Raw genomic sequence first — 21,853 nt, forward strand, 5'->3', positions numbered from 1 at the left:
CCAGCATTAACAACTTACTTAGATTTCTCATTTAGGGCAGCCTGGGTAGCTCAGCGTTTAGCGACGCCTGATTCAGCTCAGGGCATGATCCTGGAGACCTGGGATTGAGTCCCACGTCAGACTGGTTGCATGGAGCCTGCTTCTCCCTCTGCTTGTGTCTCTGCTTCTCTCTGTCTCTGTCTCTCATGAACAAATGAATAAATCTTTAAAAAAAAAAAAAAAAGATTGGAGGTGAAGTTGGGTAATCTGTTTTTATCAAGTTCAATTCTGAGTCACAGCCAGTTTGGGAACCGCTATTCCAATACATTTTGTGACCTTCCGTGTTATTCACTGGCTTAACGTATAGAATGAAAAATGTATGAGGCATCTTGAACTTATGATAAAGTCAGTCATTACAATCCCATTTTAAGTTGTTAAACTCATCATAAAGTTTTTTGTGCATCTTAACTCATTTGAGTAAACACGTATTTTGAAATTCTAGTTTTACATTAAATGGCTACCTACTTAAGAGGAACTATGTGGGGATGCCTGGGTGGCTCAGTGGTTGAGCATCTGTCTTCAGCTCCGGGTGTGATCCTGGGGTCCTGGGATCAAGTCCCACATCAGGCTCCCTGCATGGAGCCTGCTTCTCCCCTTGCCTATGTGTCTGCCCCTCTCTCTGTGTGTCTCTCATAAATGAATAGATAAAATCCTTTAAAAAAAAAAAAAGGCAATTATGTGATACTCATCTGTGCTTTGCCCAGAGCCCCATACATCATAGGATAATCAGTAATCTCCACTTACTAAAATTAATTATGTAGAGAAAAAGTAACCAGGAAAACATATAAAATGTTTACTGTAAGGGGTAAATAATAGAATAGAAATAAATTCAGACATTCTTCCTTATAGACTTGTTTGTGGATTTTGAACACTAATATAATAGCAAGAGAAACAAATGCAGCCTTGTTTTCTCTAGTCTTTTTTCCATATCAACCAAATATAAATTTTCAACAACTGAGCTCTTAGGAAATTTTCCTTTGACTTGAACTTTATCCAGCTGATTAGCTCAGATGAATTCTTGTCTTAACAAAATTAATGGCCTTTGTAGTTAGAAGTCCCTTGTTTTATTTCTGACAACTGGATGTACTTTGCAGGAATATCATGAGAATAATTGATATGAAAGCATTAGATTAAGAATTGGCAAGCTACTGAAAAAAAAATTGGCAAGCTACTTGTGGCATGAGGGTTGGTTTTTATTGGCATGCTACACATTGGCCTCTGTCGGTCTCTTTTTTGGAAGCCCTAAGAGTCCGTGGCCTTTGGCTTTTAATTAGTCTTCCCTATTGGAGTTAGTGCTTGGTAGTTTCTTTTATAACAAGGACCCTCCTCTTCCAAAAGAAGAGTGACTAGACTCTTGACACACAGCTTTTTAAAAGGATATACTTTTATATTAGATTCTTCATAGAAAAATATATTCAGTAATTTCACTGCCACTGACTGATTTTTCACAGTTTTCTTGGTCTGGTGTTACAAAAAACTTCCCATTCTTTTTTTTTTTTTTTTTTTTAAGATTTTATTTATTTGCTCATGAGAGACAGAGAGAGAGAGAGACAGAGACAGACACAGGCAGAGGGAGAAGCAGGCTCCATGCAAGGAGCCCGATGTGGGACTTGATCCTGGATCTCCAGGATCATACCCCAGGCTGCAGGCGGCGCTAAACCTCTGCGCCACCGGGGCTGCCCAGAAACTTCCCATTCTTAATCTCATTTTAAAAGATTCTTTAGGCCAGCCCGGGTGGCTCAGCGGTTTAGCACTGCCTTCCACCCAGGGCCTGATCCTGGAGACCCAGGATCGAGTCCCACGTCAGGCTCCCTGCATGGAGCCTGCTTCTCCCTCTGCCTGTGTCTCTGCCTCTCTCTCTCTCTGGGTCTCTCATGAATAAATAAATAAAATCTTAAAAAATAATAATAATAAAATAAAAGCTTCTTTAGATACAAAATTAGGAGTCCTAACTATAACTTTAAGTCATGTTTTTCATTTGCTATGAAATTCTTTGAGAAGCTATTGTTATTGTGTCACAAATAATTACATGCAAATCTATTAGCATCTGTTCATTTGCATTTTTAGGATTTCTGTGTGTATATATATATCTGAAGACTAACTTGCAAAACCTAATTTTTAAAAAACTTCTGAAGTTTGTCCTCTACTGAACATTTTAATTTTAACATCTTTTAACATTTTTTTCCTTCTCAGATGTCCGGCTACTACTTAATAATGACAATCTCCTCAGGGAAGGGGCAGCACAGTAAGTATCTTTCGAAATCCACTTATATATTATTTTAATTTTGTATAAACTATGTTGATAATAAATTTGCATCTTGAAAATTAAGTTTGAAATACTTTAATAAAAGCAGTTGGTTTTAGCAGTTTTAGTTGTTTTAACTTGAGAAAGTATGCCCCCCCATGCTATTTTCATCCTTAAAGCTTATTATATATATGATCTTATTTTTCTTTTTGCCCAGATTTTCCCTGTTAAAGCAGAGTTTAATATGTGCTGTTAGGGTATCCACTGTACTCCTTTTCATGTTGAATTTTGTTTTAAACTGCTAATGATAGATTAGGCTGCTATTGAGGAATAATGTTTCTCAAATTGGCACAAAATAGTAGATATTCATAAAGTGCTGTAATAGATTAACCATAGAATAATAGCATGATTATTCAACTCAGTCATTGATTCCTTATCATTATCAGGCTAATTAATCTTTTTAAAATAGCACTTTCATTTTATCTTTGTCCTCAGAAACATAGTAATCTATGTTTTTATTTTCTTCCAATCTAAATACTAGTTTTCAAGGCCCCTTGTTATCTGGATTTATCACTACTCTCCTTTACATATAAAATTCTATTTCAATGACTATCTATCTAATTGTCCCGGAGTTCCTTTGTAAAGAGGAAACCAGAAAAGGATGATGACTGGAAAAGGGTGGGTAGAGAGGTTGGGACAAGGATTTTGATGTAGAGCAACAGATAATTATTATAAAAGCATTTGGTATGATAAATAGCTGGTTTAGATTTTAGCTATAGAAAACTATCCTAAGAGCTTCTGCCTGGAAAACAAGCATCCTCTGCCCTGTCTATGGTGCTTTTTTGGAACTCATCTGGGACCAGATTCTACAAACCCTAACATTTGTACAGCATCACTATAATTGTGATGAATGATATTCTCATTTTATATTGATTTAGACACACACCAAAGATACATTCTAATGCTGGTTTCTCTTAGATGCACAGAATGCCACAGAAAAAGGCATTCATGATTTGGTAGTTCAACCTGTCTATTCTCTGCCCTATCATTGAAAGAACCTCATCTATATTTTGTCAACAGATGATTATCCAATCTAAATGCTTCTAATAATAAGGAATTCACTATCTCACAAGGCAAGTTCCTTGCTGCCATTAATTTGTCTTAGTTTTATCCTTGAGAGCTACCCAAAATAAATCTCTGTATTTCATGTGATAAACTAGTGCTAAAGAGGAGATGGGGAGTAGAATGCCAAGACCCAAGACTGATTGCATCCTAAGCCTACTGTCCCATTTCCAATTAGGAATGATAGTAGAATTTAGTGTTTAGTTCAGATGCTTTATTTTGCCCCAATAACAAAGCTTTGTTTTTATAAATATTCTGGCTCTTACAGACTCTAGATTTTCAGAGAACGCTCTTACTAAAGGAGAGCTGTCTTATGCCCAAATATGTGATTTTCCACAGGGATGAAAATTTTAGTTTTTTGTTTTTGTTTTTTCTGTAATGAGGTGCTTCAGTCCCTTGGCCATAGTCCTCATAGTAAGCACTCAGTAAATGTTTCAATAATCATCATCCTCATCATTATTGCTTTTTATGTAAAATGAAAGAAACCTGAATGACTTCGGATTTACTCTCTTTCCTGGATTTTCACCTATGCTTTTGATCTCTAGAACCATTCGCTGGTAATTCCCAGCCCTTCCAAACTAAGTAGGGTGTTGTCAGCCATGTTAAAGAGAGGATTTTATTCTGGAAGAGAGGGCAAACTATCAGTGTTTTGAGCAGAGAATGACTCGATTAGATTATATTTTAGAAAAATCACTGGCTGCTATGCAGGGGGGCAAAGATTGAAGTAAGATGAGTAAGAAGACTTATTGTAGTAGTGCATAGATAAATGGCAGTGGTTTAGACTAGAGTGGTAGTAGTATGGGTGATGGGAAGAAATCATATTCTGAGTATGTATTCAAGGTAGAACTTACAACATTTACTGATGGGATTGCATGTGAAATTTGAGAGAAAGAAGAATCAAGGATGATCTCAAGTTTTTGGCCCACACAACTGGTAGAATGGAAATACCATTTTCTTGAGATGGGATTAAATGTTAATAAAGTTTGGTATTGGTGTTTGTTATCTGTAGTCTTAGGATGTATCTTAGAATAGAATATGTATTTACTCCCTATTCCTTAAGCTTTTCTAGAAAAAAAAAAATCCACTTTCCACAAGCATTTAATTTATGTTCTTTTCTGAAGAACCACTGTGCTTAGGACTCATTTTGCTAATGGGGATGTGGTGTTAAGAGAAAATGATTACTTAAAAAATAACAATAACCTAAAAATGAAAAGACTGAAGATTAGCTTTAAATATCTGTTTCTTTGGTTTATCTTGAAGTCTAGGGAGAGTTTAATAGTCTGCTTAAAAACAGTGGTCTCATAGGTGTTTTAGTAGGTTAAAATTGGGCTGTAGAGGTGTTTAATTCTTCCCTCGGCAAGTGAATTCTGAGAGAAGACTGATACTTTTTAAGTATATTAGGCTTTCTTACACTCCAGCATATTTCCATTTTTCTTTCACTTTACCTTTTTGCTTACTTTGTAAGATGTACCAGGGAGCCATTGAAAATGGCTGTAAATGTAGTCCTATAAATGTAGCACTGGACAAGTAAACAGTAATATTAGGCATTCACTTTAATTATTCATATCCCCCTTTTCAGATAATCTCTTCTGCCTTAAGCTCTCGGCTGAGACTTGACTCACGCTTAGCCCTTATTCTCTTCCCCATGTCTGATGTCTTCCAGTACATTTAATTGTGGTCTGTACTACCTGCCCTATCTCAGAAAGCCCAGAATAAAGACAGCATTGCTAAAATAGTGCATCAGTTGAAGATTTTTTTTTTTTTTTACTTACTGAAAGCTTCTGTCCAAATGATTAAAGCTGTTGGTAATTCACAAAAACTGAATTGCTTAAAATTTAGGAATAGTCAGGGGAGTGGGGGTACTGATGGAGCTTAGGAGTGGAGGGGAAAGGGTAATTTCAGAGTTTAGGGCATGTCTGAGATTTCTGTGGAGAAGAGGTCCTTCAGAAAGCTGGAAGGCATTTGGAAAACACCAGTTTCCTAGAGAGAAAGGGAGAGAGCACAGAGGGTGTTTTCACATTCTCTTTCACTATTACTTGAATTGCCTTTGTGTTTATATATAATTCTACCCCCCCCCCTTTTTTTTTAAACAGTGCATTTGCCCAGTATAACATGGATCAGTTCACGCCTGTGAAGATAGAAGGATATGAAGATCAGGTAATGATGGTTCTTTTAGTAGGCTGTGCCTGGATGGTAGTAGAAATTTTATAAATCAAAGCATGTGTCTGAAGATCAGATCCTGAATAAATTCATATCTTAGTTTTCGTAGCTTTCATAATACTAGGAGTTTCTTTGATAGGAAAAGGGAGCTGCCCCTAACAAGAATAGTGAAAATAAGACTTGAGTTTTACACAGATTCTATAGCTGTGTGTAATTTTCCTTGGTAAGAATAATGGGAGACACCAAATTTGACATTGTATAGGAAAACAGGCATCCTTATTCAAATAGAGGAACAAAGGAAAGAATTCCATTATTATCATAGTTATTAACATTATATAACAGGACTTTGCAAATTTAAAATGTACATTTCAAAGGCAATATGTCACTAAATACCAAATGCTTTTTAAAATCTGAATCTTGGGATCCCTGGGTGGCACAGCGGTTTGGCGCCTGCCTTTGGCCCAGGGCGCGATCCTGGAGAACCGGGATCGAATCCCATGTCGGGCTCCCGGTGCATGGAGCCTGCTTCTCCCTCTGCCTGTGTCTCTGCCTCTCTCTCTCTCTCTCTCTGTGACTATCATAAATAAATAAAAATTAAAAAAATAAAATAAAATAAAATCTGAATCTTGGAACGCCTGGGTGGCTCAGTGGTTTGGCGCCTGCCTTTGGCCCAGGGTGTGATCCTGGGGTCCCGGGATCGAGTCCCACATTGGGCTCCCTGCATGGAGCCTGCTTCTCCCTCTGCCTGTGTCTCTGCCTCTCTCTCTCTCTCTCTCTCTTTCTCTCTCTCTGTCTCTCATGAATAAATAAAATCTTTAAAAATAAAGTCTGAATCTTCTTTGAACCCACAAATCTGCAGAATTTATCCTAGGAAAATAAGTGTATAAATATATTAGAAACATTTATAATAGTGAAAGATTGGGAACAATCTAAATGCCCAACATTAAATTAATTATCTGCAGACCAAAATACCATGTAGTCATTGAAAACTGATATAAATACTGATTTGGGAATGTGCTCCCAAGTCTGGGAAGATGTTTGTGATATATTAAACTAAAACATAAAGGAGGATATGTAGAATTATGCTAGTTTATTTTTTTAAATAGATACTTAAATGAACTGTATTAGAAACCGTGCATCTTAAATTCTGTGAAAATTACACCATTATTTTATGTATGAGTAAGAAAAAAAACACTGACAATTTAAACTATGACACAGTCCTAAGATGCCTCAAGTTTAAAATACATCCCATTTTATAAAATGTTAAGTCATGGGAGAACATATGCATCTTAAGAATCAAAGCTATAAAACATATAGATGTGCATAGAAAAGGAAATGTGGGAAAATATAGACCAAAATCTTAACTCGATGTGTTAGAGTTACAGGATTACTAGAATTTGTTTTGCTTGTTGCTTATTTTGGTTTATATTTTTGCTTATCTTAATTTTCTTAATGAAAATAGATTAATTACAAGTATAAAAGATAAATACTGGAAGGAAATTATAAATATTACTTACAGTTGATATTGTATAACTTAATAATAGGAATTATATAATAAGATCCGTATCCAGATACATAAGAACATTCCCATATACCATCCATCAGTAGCTAGCTTAAAAATATAGTCAAAAGGAGATTCCTGGGCAGCCTGGGTGGCTCAGAGGTTTAGCACCGCCTTCAGCTCAGGGTGTGATCCTGGAGACCCGGGATCGAGTCCCGCGTCAGGCTCCCTGCACGGAGTCTGCTTCTCCCTCTGCCTGTGTCTCTGCCTCTCTCTCTTTCTCTTTCTCTGTGTCTTTCATGAATAAATAAAATCTTTAAAAAAAAAAAAAAAGATTCCCTTCTTAGCCATAACAACAACAAAAAGCCATTACGTGGACACTAAAACAAGGAAAGATATATGAATTATTAAAATAGATGCCATAGGGGTGCCTGGGTGGCTCAGGGAGTAGAGCATGCAACTCTTGATCTCGGGGTTATAAGTTTGAGCACCATATTGGTTTATAGAGATTACTTAAAGATAAAATCTTAAAAAAAAAATAAAGTAGGAGCCATAAAACATACACACCCACAAAGGAAAAAAATAAACAAAAAAGACAAAGTAGATGCCAAGTCAACTACAGTAGGTTAGTTAAGTAGAGATTTTGTCATGTAAGAAATCCAGAGATTAATATTAGAACTGTTATGTTAGCTCCATGATGTCACCAGAGACCCTTGTTGCTTCCTTAGGTGTGGTTTTCATTATCATGCTCTTTAAGAGAGCTGCCATGTTTCAGAGCACTGAATCCATGTTCCAGGAACAAAGAAAGAAGTTGCAAATGAAGAAGAATCTATGTTCTAGGATCAAAAATAGAACTTGCTATTGGCCTTTCCAGAAGCAACTTCCACTGATAAAGTTATTGCCAAAACTCATATCACTTTGTCATTCTTAGCTAGAAAGTGTCATTTTTTTTTAGTTGTACACATGTTTTTAAACAGAAAACATTTGTGGTTCTGTTAGTAAGGGAAAGGAGAGAATGGATATTGGATTGGAGACTAGCAAAAGTCTGCGATATAGTTCACACACTTTAATCAAGAAAATAAATGGAAAATTAAATAGATTTAAATGGTGTGTTTCTTTTTTTTAAGATTTTTTTTTAATTTATTTTTTTAATTTATTTTTTATTGGTGTTCAATTTGCCAACATATAGAATAACACCCAGTGCTCATCCCATCAAATGCCCCCCTCAGTGCCTGTCACCCAGCCACCCCCACTCCCCCGCCCACCTCCCCGTCCACCACCCCTTGTTCGTTTCCCGGAGTTAGGAGTCTCTCATGTTCTGTCTCCCTTTCTGATATTTCCCACTCATTTTTTTCTCCTTTCCCCTTTATTCCCTTTCCCTATTTTTTATATTCCCCAAATGAATGAGACCGTATAATGTTTGTCCTTCTCCGATTGACTTATTTCACTCAGCATAATACCCTCCAGTTCCATCCACGTTGAAGCAAATGGTGGGTATTTGTCGTTTCTAATGGCTGAGGAATATTCCATTGTATACATAGACCACATCTTCTTTATCCATTCATCTTTCGATGGACACCGAGGCTCCTTCCACAGTTTGGCTATTGTGGACATTGCTGCTGGAAACATCAGGGTGCAGGTGTCCCGGCGTTTCATTGCATCTGTATCTTTGGGGTAAATCCTCAGCAGTGGAATTGCTGGGTCTTAGGGCAGATCTATTTTTAACTCTTGAGGAACCTCCATACAGTTTTCCAGAGTGGCCGACCAGTTCACATTCCCACCAACAGTGCAAGAGGGTTCCCCCTTTCTCCACATCCTCTCCAACATTTGTTGTTTCCTGCCTTGTTAATTTTACCCAATCTCACTTTAAGATTTCATTTATTTGAGAGTGAGAGAGCACCAGTGGGGGGCGGGGGGTGGCGAGGGGGCAAAAGAGAGAGAAGCAGATTCCTTGCTGAACAGGGAGCCTGATGCAGGGCTCAATCCCAGACTCTGAGATCATGACCTGAGCTTAACCAGTTGAGCCACCCCGGTGCCCCAAATGCAATGTTTCTGAGTAAGAAATATAAATAATATGGAAAGCTTATCTGAATAAGAAATATAAATGATGTGGAAACTGTTTTTCAAATAGATTTCATACAATTCCTATGAAAAATAGACCATGCAGGATTATTCTGATCAAGAATGACAAATGAGGGCGGCCCAAGTGGCTCAGAGGTTTAGCGCCACCTTCAGCCCAGGGTGTGACCCTGGAGACCTGGGATCGAGTCCCATGTCGGGCTCCCTGCACGGAGCCTGCTTCTCCCTCTGCCTGTCTCTGTCTCTGTCTGTCTCTCATTAATAAATAAATAAAATCTTTAAAAACAACAGCAAATGAAGGAAGACACAAGGCATTGATCAGAAAGCAAGCCCTACATATCATAAAAAGAAAGGAAAAGAAAAGAATAGATAAAATTTATGTGATTAATGTAACTTTGATTTCCAGTGCCAACTGTACACTTAGATTAACCAGGTGGAATTTAAAAGTTAAATTTTAAAAAAGTAAAATTTAATAGGAAATGGAAAGAGAATCATAAGTAATGATGAAAAGTTTATAAAAGGAGGCAGGTGCCTGACTTGGCTCAGTTGGAGCATGCAGCTCTTGATCTCAGGGTTGTGAGTTTGAGCCCCACGTTGGGTTTAGAGAAATAAATAAGAAACTTTAAAAATAAAAGTTTATGAAAGAAAGTGACCTTTGCATAACAAAAAGGTTTAAAAGTAAGATTTCAAAAGGAATAAATTATGTTCCTCAAGCATAATAGATTAAGAGGTTATTCAAATACTTAAGGACGATGCCAAGAGTTCAGTGAATAAACAAGCAACAGACATGAACCACTTGCACTCAAGTGGGAAATACAAATTTCGAAAAGTGTTAGATCACCAAGAAGGAGTAATTAAGGAAGTACAGATTAAAATTTTAATGTGAACATATTTACCTTTTAGTTATGAAAGTTGCAGAATTGTGATGAGAAAGCTTAATGAGGGTAAGAGTAAGGAAATAGTTATATTCATTGTTCCTACTGTCATTATAAACAAGTTTTTTAAACTTTAGTATGGTGATAAGAACAGTAATGTCAAAACTAGGAATTCTTTCCAAAGAATTTTTTTTAACCAGAAGACTTATTTATGGTTGAATTTATAGTGGCTTTCTATCAGAAACTGTAAGTAGCTTTAAACCTCCTTTGATTCAGAAATGATTAACTATATTATAATATGTAAATTTTGTAAAATTATATGTAATTATTAAAAATGGTAAATGTATTAGGGACACCTGGGTAGCTCAGCAGTTGAGCATTTGCCTTCGGTTTAGGGCATGATTCCTGCTTTGGGGATCAAATCCCACATCAGGCTCCCTGTGAGGAGCTTCCTTCTTCCTCTGCCTGTGTTTCTGCCTCTTGCTCTGTGTGTCTCATGAATAAATAAATAAAATATTTAAATAATAATAATAGTTTTTAAAAATGGTAAATGTGTCAAAAGATAAATGGGAAATTAGGAAAAAAATATGTGAAACTCAACACATGCAAAGTTTTATCTGCCTACTTAATAAAAAGTTCAACTAGAAGAAGACTAAAGAACCAGTAGAAAAGTGGACAAAAGATACATACAAACAGACTGTTCACAGAAGGAGAAATACAAAAAATGACTTTTGGGGGTGTCTGAATGGCCCAGTCTGTTAAGCATCTGCCTTCAGCTCAGGTCATGATCACGGGTCCTGGGATCGAGCCCCACATCGGGCTCTCTGCTCAACCAGGAATTTGCTTCTCCCTCTCCCTCTGCCTGCTGTTCCCCCGCTTGTATGTGCTCATATGCTTGCTCTCAAATAATAAATAAAATTTCTAAAAAAAAAAAAAAAAAGAAAATGACTCTTTTTATAAGATGAAAAGAAATGCCAGTTAAAATTTATGCTGATGATGTGCTTGTTACTTGGTACAACACCCTGTGATTTGGAAAGTTTGACAATCTCAGTCAATATTATGAATACATTTTCCCTTTAACCCAATTGTCAGAGAATTTATCTCACATGGAACTTGGCACACGTACATAATTTCTACATAATGAACATACAAGGATATTTGTTGCAGTATTGTTCATAACAGCAAGAGATTGGCAGCAACCAAACTGTCTGTTAATAGAGGACTTGTTGAATAAATTTTTGTATATCCATACAGTGGAGTAATATACAACTGTAACAAAAACAAAATACCTTTCCAAGTACTCACTGGGAAAGTTCTTCTAGATATATTAAGTCTTATTTATTTATTTATTTTTAAAGATTTTATTTATTCATGAGAGACACAGAGAGGCACAGACATTGGCAGAAGGAGAGGCAATAAAAATGTAAAGGGACACCTGGGTGGCTCATTTGGTTAATTGTATATGCCTTTGGCTCAGGTCATGATCTCAGTGCCCTGGGTTGGAGAGCCCCACACTGGAGTGAGTTCAGCAGGGAGTCTGCGTCTCCCTGTCCCTCTGCCCATCTCCACCACTCTTTCTCTCTCTCTCTCTCTCTTTCACTCTCTCTCAAATAAATAAAATCTTTTTTATGTTTTAAATGAATAAAAATACGAGGAGCACCTGAGTGGTGCAATTGAGTGTCCAACTCTTGGTTTCAGTTTAGGTCAAGATCTCTCAGGGTTGTGAGATTGAGCCCCAAGCCAGGCTCTGTGTGGAGTCTGCTTGAGTTTCTTTCTCCCTCTCTCTCACTCTGTGTCTCAAATAAATAAATAAATAAATCTTAAAAAAGAGAAAAAGAATAAAAATGTGACTTGAGGTGCACCTGGCTGTCTCAGTCAATAGAGCATGCTACTTTTGATCTTAGGGTCATGAGTTCATGCCCCACGTTGGGGTTAGAGTTGACTTAAAAAATGAAATTTAAAAGAAATGTGACTTGATTGAAAAATCAGTATGGAAGAGAAACCTGAGTAAATGAAAGTTAACTGTCTTGTTCAGAATTTTTCTTTTGTAAAATTTGACAAGAGCCATCTTTTTAGAGTTACTCATATTTGTAATTATTCTTTGGAAGGTCTTAATTACAGAACACGGTGACCTGGGTAATAGCAGATTTTTAGATCCAAGAAACAAAATTTCCTTTAAGTTTGACCATTTACGGAAAGAAGCAAGTGACCCCCAGCCAGAGGACGTAGATGGAGGTCTGAAGTCTTGGAGAGAATCCTGTGACAATGCTTTAAGGGCCTATGTGAAAGATCATTATTCCAACGGCTTCTGTACTGTTAAGTATCTGCCTGCTTCATTATTAAAGAATGTTTTATTTCTTAAATTTACCTTATCATTTGGGGGCTTTGGCGAGCCAAACATCACTTCTTTCTTTTTAGAGTCTCCTCTGTATTTTATTCCCTAAGTAATTTTTAAAGGGTTTCTATAAATGAAGAGTTTTATATGGAAAATTCTTTTTAAAAATCCCAGTGCATAAAAATTTTAAATTTCATTGTATTCTATTTCACTCTTGTCTTATTTACTAATCAGAAATTGCCTTATACCCATTAAAACAAGTTTTTAAATATCTTTAGACATGGAGAAAAGGTAAATTAAGATTGTCAAGACAGCTTTTGCCACATTTATGACTTTTTGGTATAGGCATTTTTATAGAAAGCTACTTCTTACATAGTTTAGATGCTTTCATTGGGGAGTCCAAACTATTTGGAATTTTTTTTAATCAGGTAATTTGACTTTTTTTTTTTTTTTTTTTTACTACTTGATGTTTAAAAAAATGATAATTTGACTATCATGATTTTTCCTTCATAAAATTGTTGATATGATTAAGATAAATGTTTATTAGAATATTTTCAATAAGTGATGATGAGTTAAATGGCAATAATAGAATATCTATTAAGAGACCCTACTTTAAAGCCATATTAACTAGTTTAAATCCTAGTCTTGCCACTTAATTAGCTATGTGACCTTGGGCAAATTAGTTAACATCTCTGTGCCTTTTCACCTATAAAATGGAAATAATAGTTTTTACCTCATAGGATTGTTGTAAGGATTGAATGAGCTAATAATGCATATAAAATGCTTAGAAAATGCCTGGCACAAAGAAAGATCTGCCTAAATGTTGGATATTGTTACTATTACATATGCTTTTTAAATAATGGAGAAAACCCATTATTGGTGGATAAGTACAGTTCCGTTTTGCAACCAGTATTGCAAAGGAAGACGTGACTCATACTCTTTTAGAAATTGACTTTGCGGGATCCCTGGGTGGCGCAGCGGTTTGGCGCCTGCCTTTGGCCCAGGGCGCGATCCTGGAGACCCGGGATCGAATCCCACGTCGGGCTCCCGGTGCATGGAGCCTGCTTCTCCCTCTGCCTGTGTCTCTGCCTCTCTCTCTCTCTCTCTCTGTCTCTCGTGAATAAATAAATAAAAATATATTAAAAAAAAAAAAAAAAGAAATTGACTTTGCATTCCTAAATCTACTTTCCACTTAACATTTCTTACCTATTTAAAATTTGGTACTACGCATTCTTGTTTTGGAGAACTTCTATACCAAGTAATCCTACCATGTCCTTTTCTCACCTTTTCTCACTTGTCTTAGCTAACAGATGAGCTACAGAAAGCCAGTGGAATTGTTCTAACAGTATTTACTATACCCAAGTGTTTTATATCCTCCAAGCTGTCCTGCTTAGTAATTCTTAATTTCATCTCAGTATTTCTGATGGTATTCCTATTTCTGATGGTATTCCTATGGTATTTTCTATTTAGCGTGTTCTAAACTATTCCCGTTGTCATCAAGCATCTATCTGATCCCCCACATTGTAGTAAGACTGATGTGAAATCTTTTTCTCCTCTTTCCACACTCAGGAATCTTCCCTCTTTCATCGTACTTGAATCTTAGGAAGAAGGATCCTTATTCTTGATTTTATATTATCTTATCTGATACATTTCTCTTTCCCTAGAAATATTTTTATTTCTTCTGTCCTTAAGGAGAACAAACTTTTCCTCATCATAATAATTTCTGTAAGTTACTTCTCTTTCTCCCTTGCTGCTCCTTTCCTCTTCACTTCTTTCCTCCTTCTCTGTTTCTCTGCTACATAACCACACCTGGGAGCATTCTGCTCCTACCGGTGCCATTTCCTCATTACCTATCTACTTCTTAACCCTGTGAATTTTGGCTGTAGTCTTTACAGAAACTTCTCTCTGAGGTTACTAATAGTTCCTGAATTTCCTGACTCAGTATCCTTTTCTTCGTCGTTGATTCCTGTATGGTATTTCACACTGAGACCAACAAGCTACTTCCAGAAATTCTCTTTTGCTTAGACTGCTCTGTCATCACCCCTACTCATTCTAAGTCTGTCTCTACTTCTTTTCTTGTCCCCAACCTTTGAAAATGTAGGCATTCCCCATTGCTCTATATATGTGACTCTCTTAGAAACTCATAGTTTATTCAGTATAGGGAAAGTAAACATGATATTTTGTGGACTATAAAGCACTATTTATTTTTTTGCTTTTCCTTGGTATTGCATTTCTGTTCACCTCTTCCACATTAAGGAACAGTTGGGATTTCTAACTACTACCTGGGCATCTCCATTTGAATTTCCCAAATTGTAAATGAGACTACCATCTTTCTCTGGTCATCTCAGCATGCAAGTAATTTTGACTTTTTTCCCCTTTTTTGCCCTTCACTTGCAGTATATGGCTAGACTTGATTATGCTTCTGCATCCTGCTACCCACTGAAACTACCCTGACTTACTGCCTAGATTAATGTTGTGGCCTCCTAACCAACTTTAGCTGTTCCTCCATTTTATCTTGTATACCAATATTAATTATTCTCCCAAACAGTAGTTCTAGTAATATTATTTTTGTGGCTGTCCATTGCCTATAGAATAATGTCCAGACTTAATACCTTACATCTATGACTATAGGACTTAAATCTATTATCTGAGATTATCACCCAGTAGTCTAGCTCATATGCACTCTCTAACCTAAAAGAACTAATTGCCATATTACTGAACAAGCCCCCAGTTTCCTGTTTGAACAGTTTACTCATCTTTCTTCTCAGTCTCTGCTTATGAGTATCTTACCTGTCTTATAAGGCCCAACCCACCAGGCACCTCCCTAGTACCCCAAATCAGGAGTAGTATTTCCTTCTGCATTCATTATACCACTGTCTCTTGTGGAACTAAACATGTTCCACTCTGTGTTCACATCCCATGAATTCTTGTGAGTTGTAATCTCATCCTGCCTGATTATTTGTCTCTCCTAAGGATTTAGCATACTACTTTTGTACAGTGTTTGTCACTTAGATTAAATATGTTTTCAGAATCTAACTTTTTTTTTTTTAATGATAGGTTTATGCTAAAGCTATAGATGGGCAACAGACCATTATTGCATGTATTGAAAGCCACCAGTTTCAGCCTAAAAACTTCTGGTAAGAAAGTAGATGTTCTTTTCTATTTGTATCTAATTTATATTGGAAAGAAACCAAACCAGCAATTGAAACTTGGTTTTTAATCTAGTTTGCAATAAGTTATTTGACTGAGAGACTTCAGATCCCCATCTGTAAAACGAAGGATTTCGATGTGAATTAGATTCCTTTCAATTCCAAGACATTATAATCTGTCCTTTTAAAAAAGTGCTCTTATTTTGATTGAGAATAAGTGATTGATTAATAAAATGCAGAGTTGAAAATCTGAGTTTTACTTGGGTTTGGTTAATACTTGAGTTAATTGGAAAACTTAGCAGCCCATCCATCTGTGTGTGGAAGAGCCTTCCACGAACACTATAGATATGGTTTTCTATTCCAAGATTGAAAAATGAAAGTCAGTATACCTTAGAAAAGGCTTATGTTTAGGTACTTGGATACAGACTTATAGTTGAGTAGACAGAGCTTTGGATTTGTCAAACTGGAAATGACTTTTTTATTCCTCTTTCCCAAATTCTCTGCCTCAGTGGCAAATCATCTCTTTCATGGACTTACTGCTAACTCTGCAGTCTTGTGTGTGTTTTAATAGGAATGGTCGTTGGAGATCAGAGTGGAAGTTCACCATCACACCACCTACAGCCCAGGTGGTTGGAGTACTTAAGATTCAGGTGAGACCCCATATGTTAATAGGCCATGTTAAAATGTCATATCTTGAAAGCTAACATGGAAGTTGGTATTTGTTCTGGTATTAGAAGTAAGGCGCATTATGTAGATGCAAAGTAAGTTGGATGGTAGTATATAGAAATAGGAGTCAGCCTCCTTTGTGGGGAAGTAGTTAAACAGCTATTCTGGATTGATAAAGAATAATCATGAGGTGTATACTACTTGCTTATTATTTTTCTCTTCCAAAAATAACAAGATTTTTCCAGGAATTATCAGATAGCAGTTTTAGGGGCACCTGAGTGGTTCATTCACTTGAATCCAACTCTTGATCTCAACTCAGGTCTTGATCTCAGGGTTGGTAAGTTCAAGCCCCACATTGGGCTCCTCATTGTGCATGAGGCCTACTTAAAAAAATAATAGTAGTAATAATTTAAAAAAACAGGAGTTCTAGGAAAGAAGAAAACAATTAAGAAGTGACTAAGTAGCAGCTTCTGTAACTTACTTAGGGTCTCTGGTGTGTATTACCTCAGTTAAGTGTGAACATAGACATATATATAAAACTTTTAGCTCTGCAAAAAGCTACATGAATGGGACTCTTTTTATAGTAATAAAATTCTTTTATAGAATAAAAGAAGTAAGAAAAGAAGTAATAATTTTATTTTTTAAAATCAAATAACACAGAGGAACTAGAGAGAATTGCCAAGTGTCATCATGTATAGAATATAAATAACCAAGCAGAGTAGATTTCTAATGCTGGTTTCAGAGCAGATAAGCAAGTGAATAAGGAGCTTGTTAATTCATTCGATGCCTGTCTGGACTGAAGTCTTCTGATAACCTAGCAGAGATTTAACTTTCAAATTGAGGTTGATTTAATTCTTAAGCCCAACTAACTCTCAGGTTGGATTAAAAGTTACTGATAACTGAGAAAATCAGTACCTAATCGTACCACTATTATATCGTGTTGTCTTTTATAACAATTAGGAAGAGCCTCCTTTTTCACTGGTATAATTTAATCAGAGCATATATAGTAGATATCGTCTGTATCCACTGTTTTCAGGATAGCTTTCTGTTACAAGTAACTTTCCCTAGCCACAGGAGCATGTTCAACAACATGAGGCAAGCTAGAAATGTTAAGTTCACAGCTCTGGAGCAGCCCATAGTGCCATACAAGAGTCGGTAGATAAATAAATATGCCAGCTTCCTCACCAGTCAGGTGGGACAACTCTGACGCATATTATACTTGTCTTCCAGAGTCCAGGGCCCACAGTTAGAACCCGTTCATTAATTCATCTATAACACTTCCTTCCCTTCTGTGTCTCAGTACACCTCAGTCCTTACTAGTCCTTCCTGAGATTACCTCCCAAATAAACTACTCCCTCTCAAATCTTTGTCTTGGGGTCTGCTTCTGGGGTAGCCCAACTTAAGACAACATATATTATTCTGTTTCTGTTTAACTGTATATATGAGTAGCCTAATCTTTAGATCTCCCATAACTATGACATCAGCATTAACCTGGCAGCTTACTGCATACTTGTGTAAGTAACTTTATTTTTCTTCTAGAAGGAAATAGTTGCTTGTGGTTCACCTTTGCTAATGCAAACCTATAAATTAAGAATACATATCATAAAGGGTAATAATTTCTGATAAGACTTAAAACGAGGGACAGTACCCAGACCTCATTTACACCTTTTAACCAGATTGGCTGATCACACCTTGGGGAAAGTCTTGCTTCATTTACATGTCTCTTAAAAATCAGAGTGAGAATTACTTAGCACAGTCAATTAAATATTTAGCCCTTTGATTATTCTATAGGCAAAAGGGTAGTTCCGGGAAGTCAACAGTTTCTGAGGATTTATGTTGATAGTCATGTTGAAATTTTTATTAGCAGATGAGACCTAGAAAGGTTTCTTTGCTTTTGGCAACTTTGAAGCTGGAGAGATCTTATCCAAGGATCTCATTGAGGATATCTGATGTCATTGTCCTCCCAGCCCTTTGATTCTTCCCATAAGCACCTCAGTAAAATGGTTTGTTCCCTCCACTGCACAAAAAAAGAAAGTTTTGTTCTACAATAGAGTTTGGGATGCCTGGCTGGCTCTTGATCTCAGGGTTGTAAGTTTCAATCGCCATGCTAGGTTTTTTTTACTTAAAAAAAATCTTCATAAAAAATTTAAAAAGAGAGTTTAAGCTTAATTTATCATTGGTGTATTAGATAATGAAATCGATATTTTTAGAATTTTCTATTTAGTTTATAAGCAGCAAGACTTAGTGGCCTTATACTGTATTCCTATTCATGTTACAGTTCTTAAGAAACATGATAAAAGTTCAAACTAGTTGCAGAGTCTTTATTCTTAGACAAAAAAGATATGCCCTGGGGCACCTCGGCGCAATGGTTAAGCGTCTTCCTTCAGCTCAGGTCACAATCCCAGGGTCCTGGGATCTAGCCACAAGTCCGGCTCCCCTCCCTGCTCAGCAAGGAGCCTGCTTCTCCTGTCTATCTCTTCTCTCCCTCGCCTCCCCACTGCCTAGGGTCTCTCTTTGGCACACACTCACTCTCTCAAATGAATGAATGAATGAAATCTTAAAAAAGAAGAAGATGATGTGCCCTGCATAAGTCCTTCTTTCAGATGGGTTCTGAGATACCTGTCTCAAACATACAACTCCCTGTTTCTTCTCTGGACAGAGCTACATTTTTAAAATATCCCCATCTATTCAAACTTACTCCTGTTCCTAGTATTCTTTTTGACCTCTGGACTTTTCAGTTTCTTAGTTTAAAAATGATCAAACAAAACTAGTGTTTGAGCGTCACCCACCTGTTTGAACATCCTGTCCTTGTAACATAGGCAGGCCAGATCTGAGGACCCAGCAGGGGCCCCCACAGGACCAGCCAGGAGGGTCCTTGGCTTCATTCACTTCACATAGGATAGAAATGAAACTCAAGCCCAGAGGAAGTGAGAGCAGAGTTTATTGAATAGCATAAGTGAAGAGTATAATAGAGTGTCTGGGAGACTCAAAAAAGGAAAAGTGAGTCTCCCTATCACTTGGGGTTAGAGATTTATCCTGGAAAGGGATCCAGGGACATGTTCCTTCAGGAATTCAGGGAAGGATCCAATCAAAGGTGAGTGCCACATGAATAATGGGTGTATTCCATAAATCATCGAAGGTAGGGTATGTTATTGCCATTGTCAACCAAGGTTTGTTCAAAGTTAATGTCCTGGAACATGCTTGGGATCTGGTTCTTCTTAGATGTTATCAAGTATTTGGGGGCCTAGGATGAAACTTAGAAAATGATTAACTTTCTTGTCTCCCTTGGAGTGGGAACATAGCTTCTTTGGTTTACTCAGATGCAAAGTATGAGAACTTAGCAGAGAAATAGAGCCTTTCTAGAATGGAGTCCATTCAGTTTTTCTGTCTCACTTGTCTATTGGAATTTGAACCTTTATATGTCATCATTACTTAGCCCAATCTTTTTTGTCCAAATCTTTGCTGTTCTAATTCTTACATGTTGGTATTACAGGCATTTATCCACTCTCTGCTTTTCCAGTGTATTATTAAATTGTCTTTTTCTCTTTAAACTCCTTTAGAAAGCCAAAAGATGAAATTTAAGGATTTGGAGAGGGCATGGAAAGTCTAGTTTGTCTTGCCCATCTGGACAGAGCCAGCTATTTTTGTCCCCTTAAACAAGGCTCTGTGGTGGCTTCTATTGCTCAGGGAAGTCCTTTTGTTGCTAATAGGATCATGGTTTCTGCTTAGATGAAGGCATGGCTGTGTTAATCCCCTTCTAATGATATCTTACAAGAGTTAGGTCCCTAATGAGACACATTACTTATACCTGGATCAGGGAATTTCTAATTTCTTGACAGAACTTAACAGTGAGAGGTATTATACATGTTGGAAATAGTTTTAGTTCTGGAATTTGACCTAATTCATATTCTGGCTCTTCTTCCTACTTGATATGTGAATGTGGATAAGATATTAAACTGCCTCAAGCCTCAGTTTTCTTATCTGTGAAATAGGAATAACAATGGTCCCTGTTTCAGAGTTTTTGTAAAGATCGAATGAGGTAAGTAATAACTATATGGTTTTGCACAGTGTTTAACATGTAGTAAGGACTCAATAAATAATAGCTATAGTACTACTATAGCGTATAGTTCCTTTCTTCTTTTTTTCTGCTTTATCTCTACAAACATTCTTTTTGTGTAGCCATCTCCTGGTAGCCTGGTCTAGATGAAGGAAACAGGCAGGACCTAGACTACCATTCCAGCATTATGCCCCCAGTTTCAGCTCCCTCCACTTGATTTTCTTAACACAAGTATAATCTTTCTAAAACATTCCCTTTCCCTGAGTCCCCATCACCTTTGATAGGATAAAGTCTGGATTCTTAACATGGTTCATAAAGCAGTTTGCTTTTCACAGACTGTATCTAGCTTGCATCATAGCACTATCTCCTGCCACAGTCCCTTCCACACTCCTTTCCGCAGTGAGTTCTTTATTCTTCTCTCTTTTAAACTAAACCATTCTTTTGTACTTTTTTTATCCCCTTGCTAGATGTTCTTCTCTACTTGTCCATTTAGGTGGTAACTCCTATTTGCAAGACCCTGTTCAAATGAACTTAACAAAAGAGTACTCTCATCCTATTTTGTATAACCAGTTTGTAGCCATGTTAAAGTGACTGAACCTATCTTTTTTTTTTTTTTGACTGAACCTGTCTTGTAAGTTGCCAAAACTTCCTGATATGTCATTGATGAGTCTGTCTCTTGTGTATGACTCCTTCTTGCTAATTGGTCTCATAATTGTAGCACCCCATTTTATCATACATCCTCAGAACTTGTGCTTTTTTGTAGTTTAATTTGCCAGTGGCATATTTGTTTTTTCAATTTGTCTTTAACCCTCAGTTAAGTTTTTCCTGCCCTTGGTCAGATCTACTTACCAATATTGATGATTGTATATATGGAGAGATGGGTAAGGGATTAGGATCAATTAAAATCCCTAGGTTTTCACAGAGAAAAACTAATGTTTAGATTTTATGGTAATTATTTTAATACTATTAAGAGTGGAATCTTATTTAAGGTCTTTGTATTCATAATACCTAGCACAATGCCTGGAGCAAATAATAAATACTTTGTTGAACTAACTTATTAATCGGTTTCCCCTGCTAAGAAAAGCGAGAATTCTTAAAATTTAAAGTGTTCTGTGAACTTAACCACCATTTTAAGTTACAATTGTTCATATTAATATTTTGTTCAGAGTTAGTAAAGATTGAGGATGACTTAAGGCATGGATTTGTACCTTAGCAATGGGTTTCCTTATGAGCTACACATAAACTTGCTCAACCACTGTCTCACACAGGTTCACTATTATGAAGATGGCAATGTTCAGTTGGTTAGTCATAAAGATGTACAGGACTCAGTAACTGTTTCGGTGAGTGTGGAATATTTAATATCTCATTTGTGCCTTGTTTTTCTTTGAAAAATTTGATTTTGATCCTGAGTATTGATTCTGTCTCTAGAAATTCAGTTTGTTTTCAGTGCTTTGATTTTGGCAGTTGATAAAAGTATGCAATCAACTGGCTATAATTAGTTCATGGTGTTTGACTAAATATAATAAATAATTATGTAATATAACATAATGTGGGGCACCTGGGTGGCTCAGTCAGTTAAGCATCTGCCTTCAGCTCAGGTCATGATCCCAGGAGCCTGGGATTGA

The 21,853-nt window shown here is 36.7% G+C and overlaps 1 protein-coding gene and 1 long non-coding RNA gene across 2 annotated transcripts in view; one reads left to right on the forward strand and one right to left on the reverse strand.

Annotated features, from left to right (window-relative positions):
* CAPZA1 (capping actin protein of muscle Z-line subunit alpha 1) overlaps positions 1-21,853 on the forward strand; it is a 49,009-nt gene that overhangs the window by 23,335 nt on the left and 3,821 nt on the right. The window contains exons 3-8 of the mRNA XM_072769039.1: positions 2,233-2,284; positions 5,500-5,563; positions 12,130-12,336; positions 15,414-15,493; positions 16,077-16,155; positions 21,497-21,568. Coding sequence (XP_072625140.1) covers positions 2,233-2,284; positions 5,500-5,563; positions 12,130-12,336; positions 15,414-15,493; positions 16,077-16,155; positions 21,497-21,568 — 554 coding nt within the window. The remainder of the gene's footprint in view (positions 1-2,232; positions 2,285-5,499; positions 5,564-12,129; positions 12,337-15,413; positions 15,494-16,076; positions 16,156-21,496; positions 21,569-21,853) is intronic.
* Positions 1-21,853, reverse strand: part of LOC140600859 (uncharacterized) — a 46,368-nt gene that overhangs the window by 16,166 nt on the left and 8,349 nt on the right. The window lies entirely within an intron of this gene.

Source organism: Canis lupus, chromosome 12 (genome assembly GCF_048164855.1).
Source record: "Canis lupus baileyi chromosome 12, mCanLup2.hap1, whole genome shotgun sequence".
Classification (NCBI taxonomy): Eukaryota; Metazoa; Chordata; class Mammalia; order Carnivora; family Canidae; genus Canis; species Canis lupus.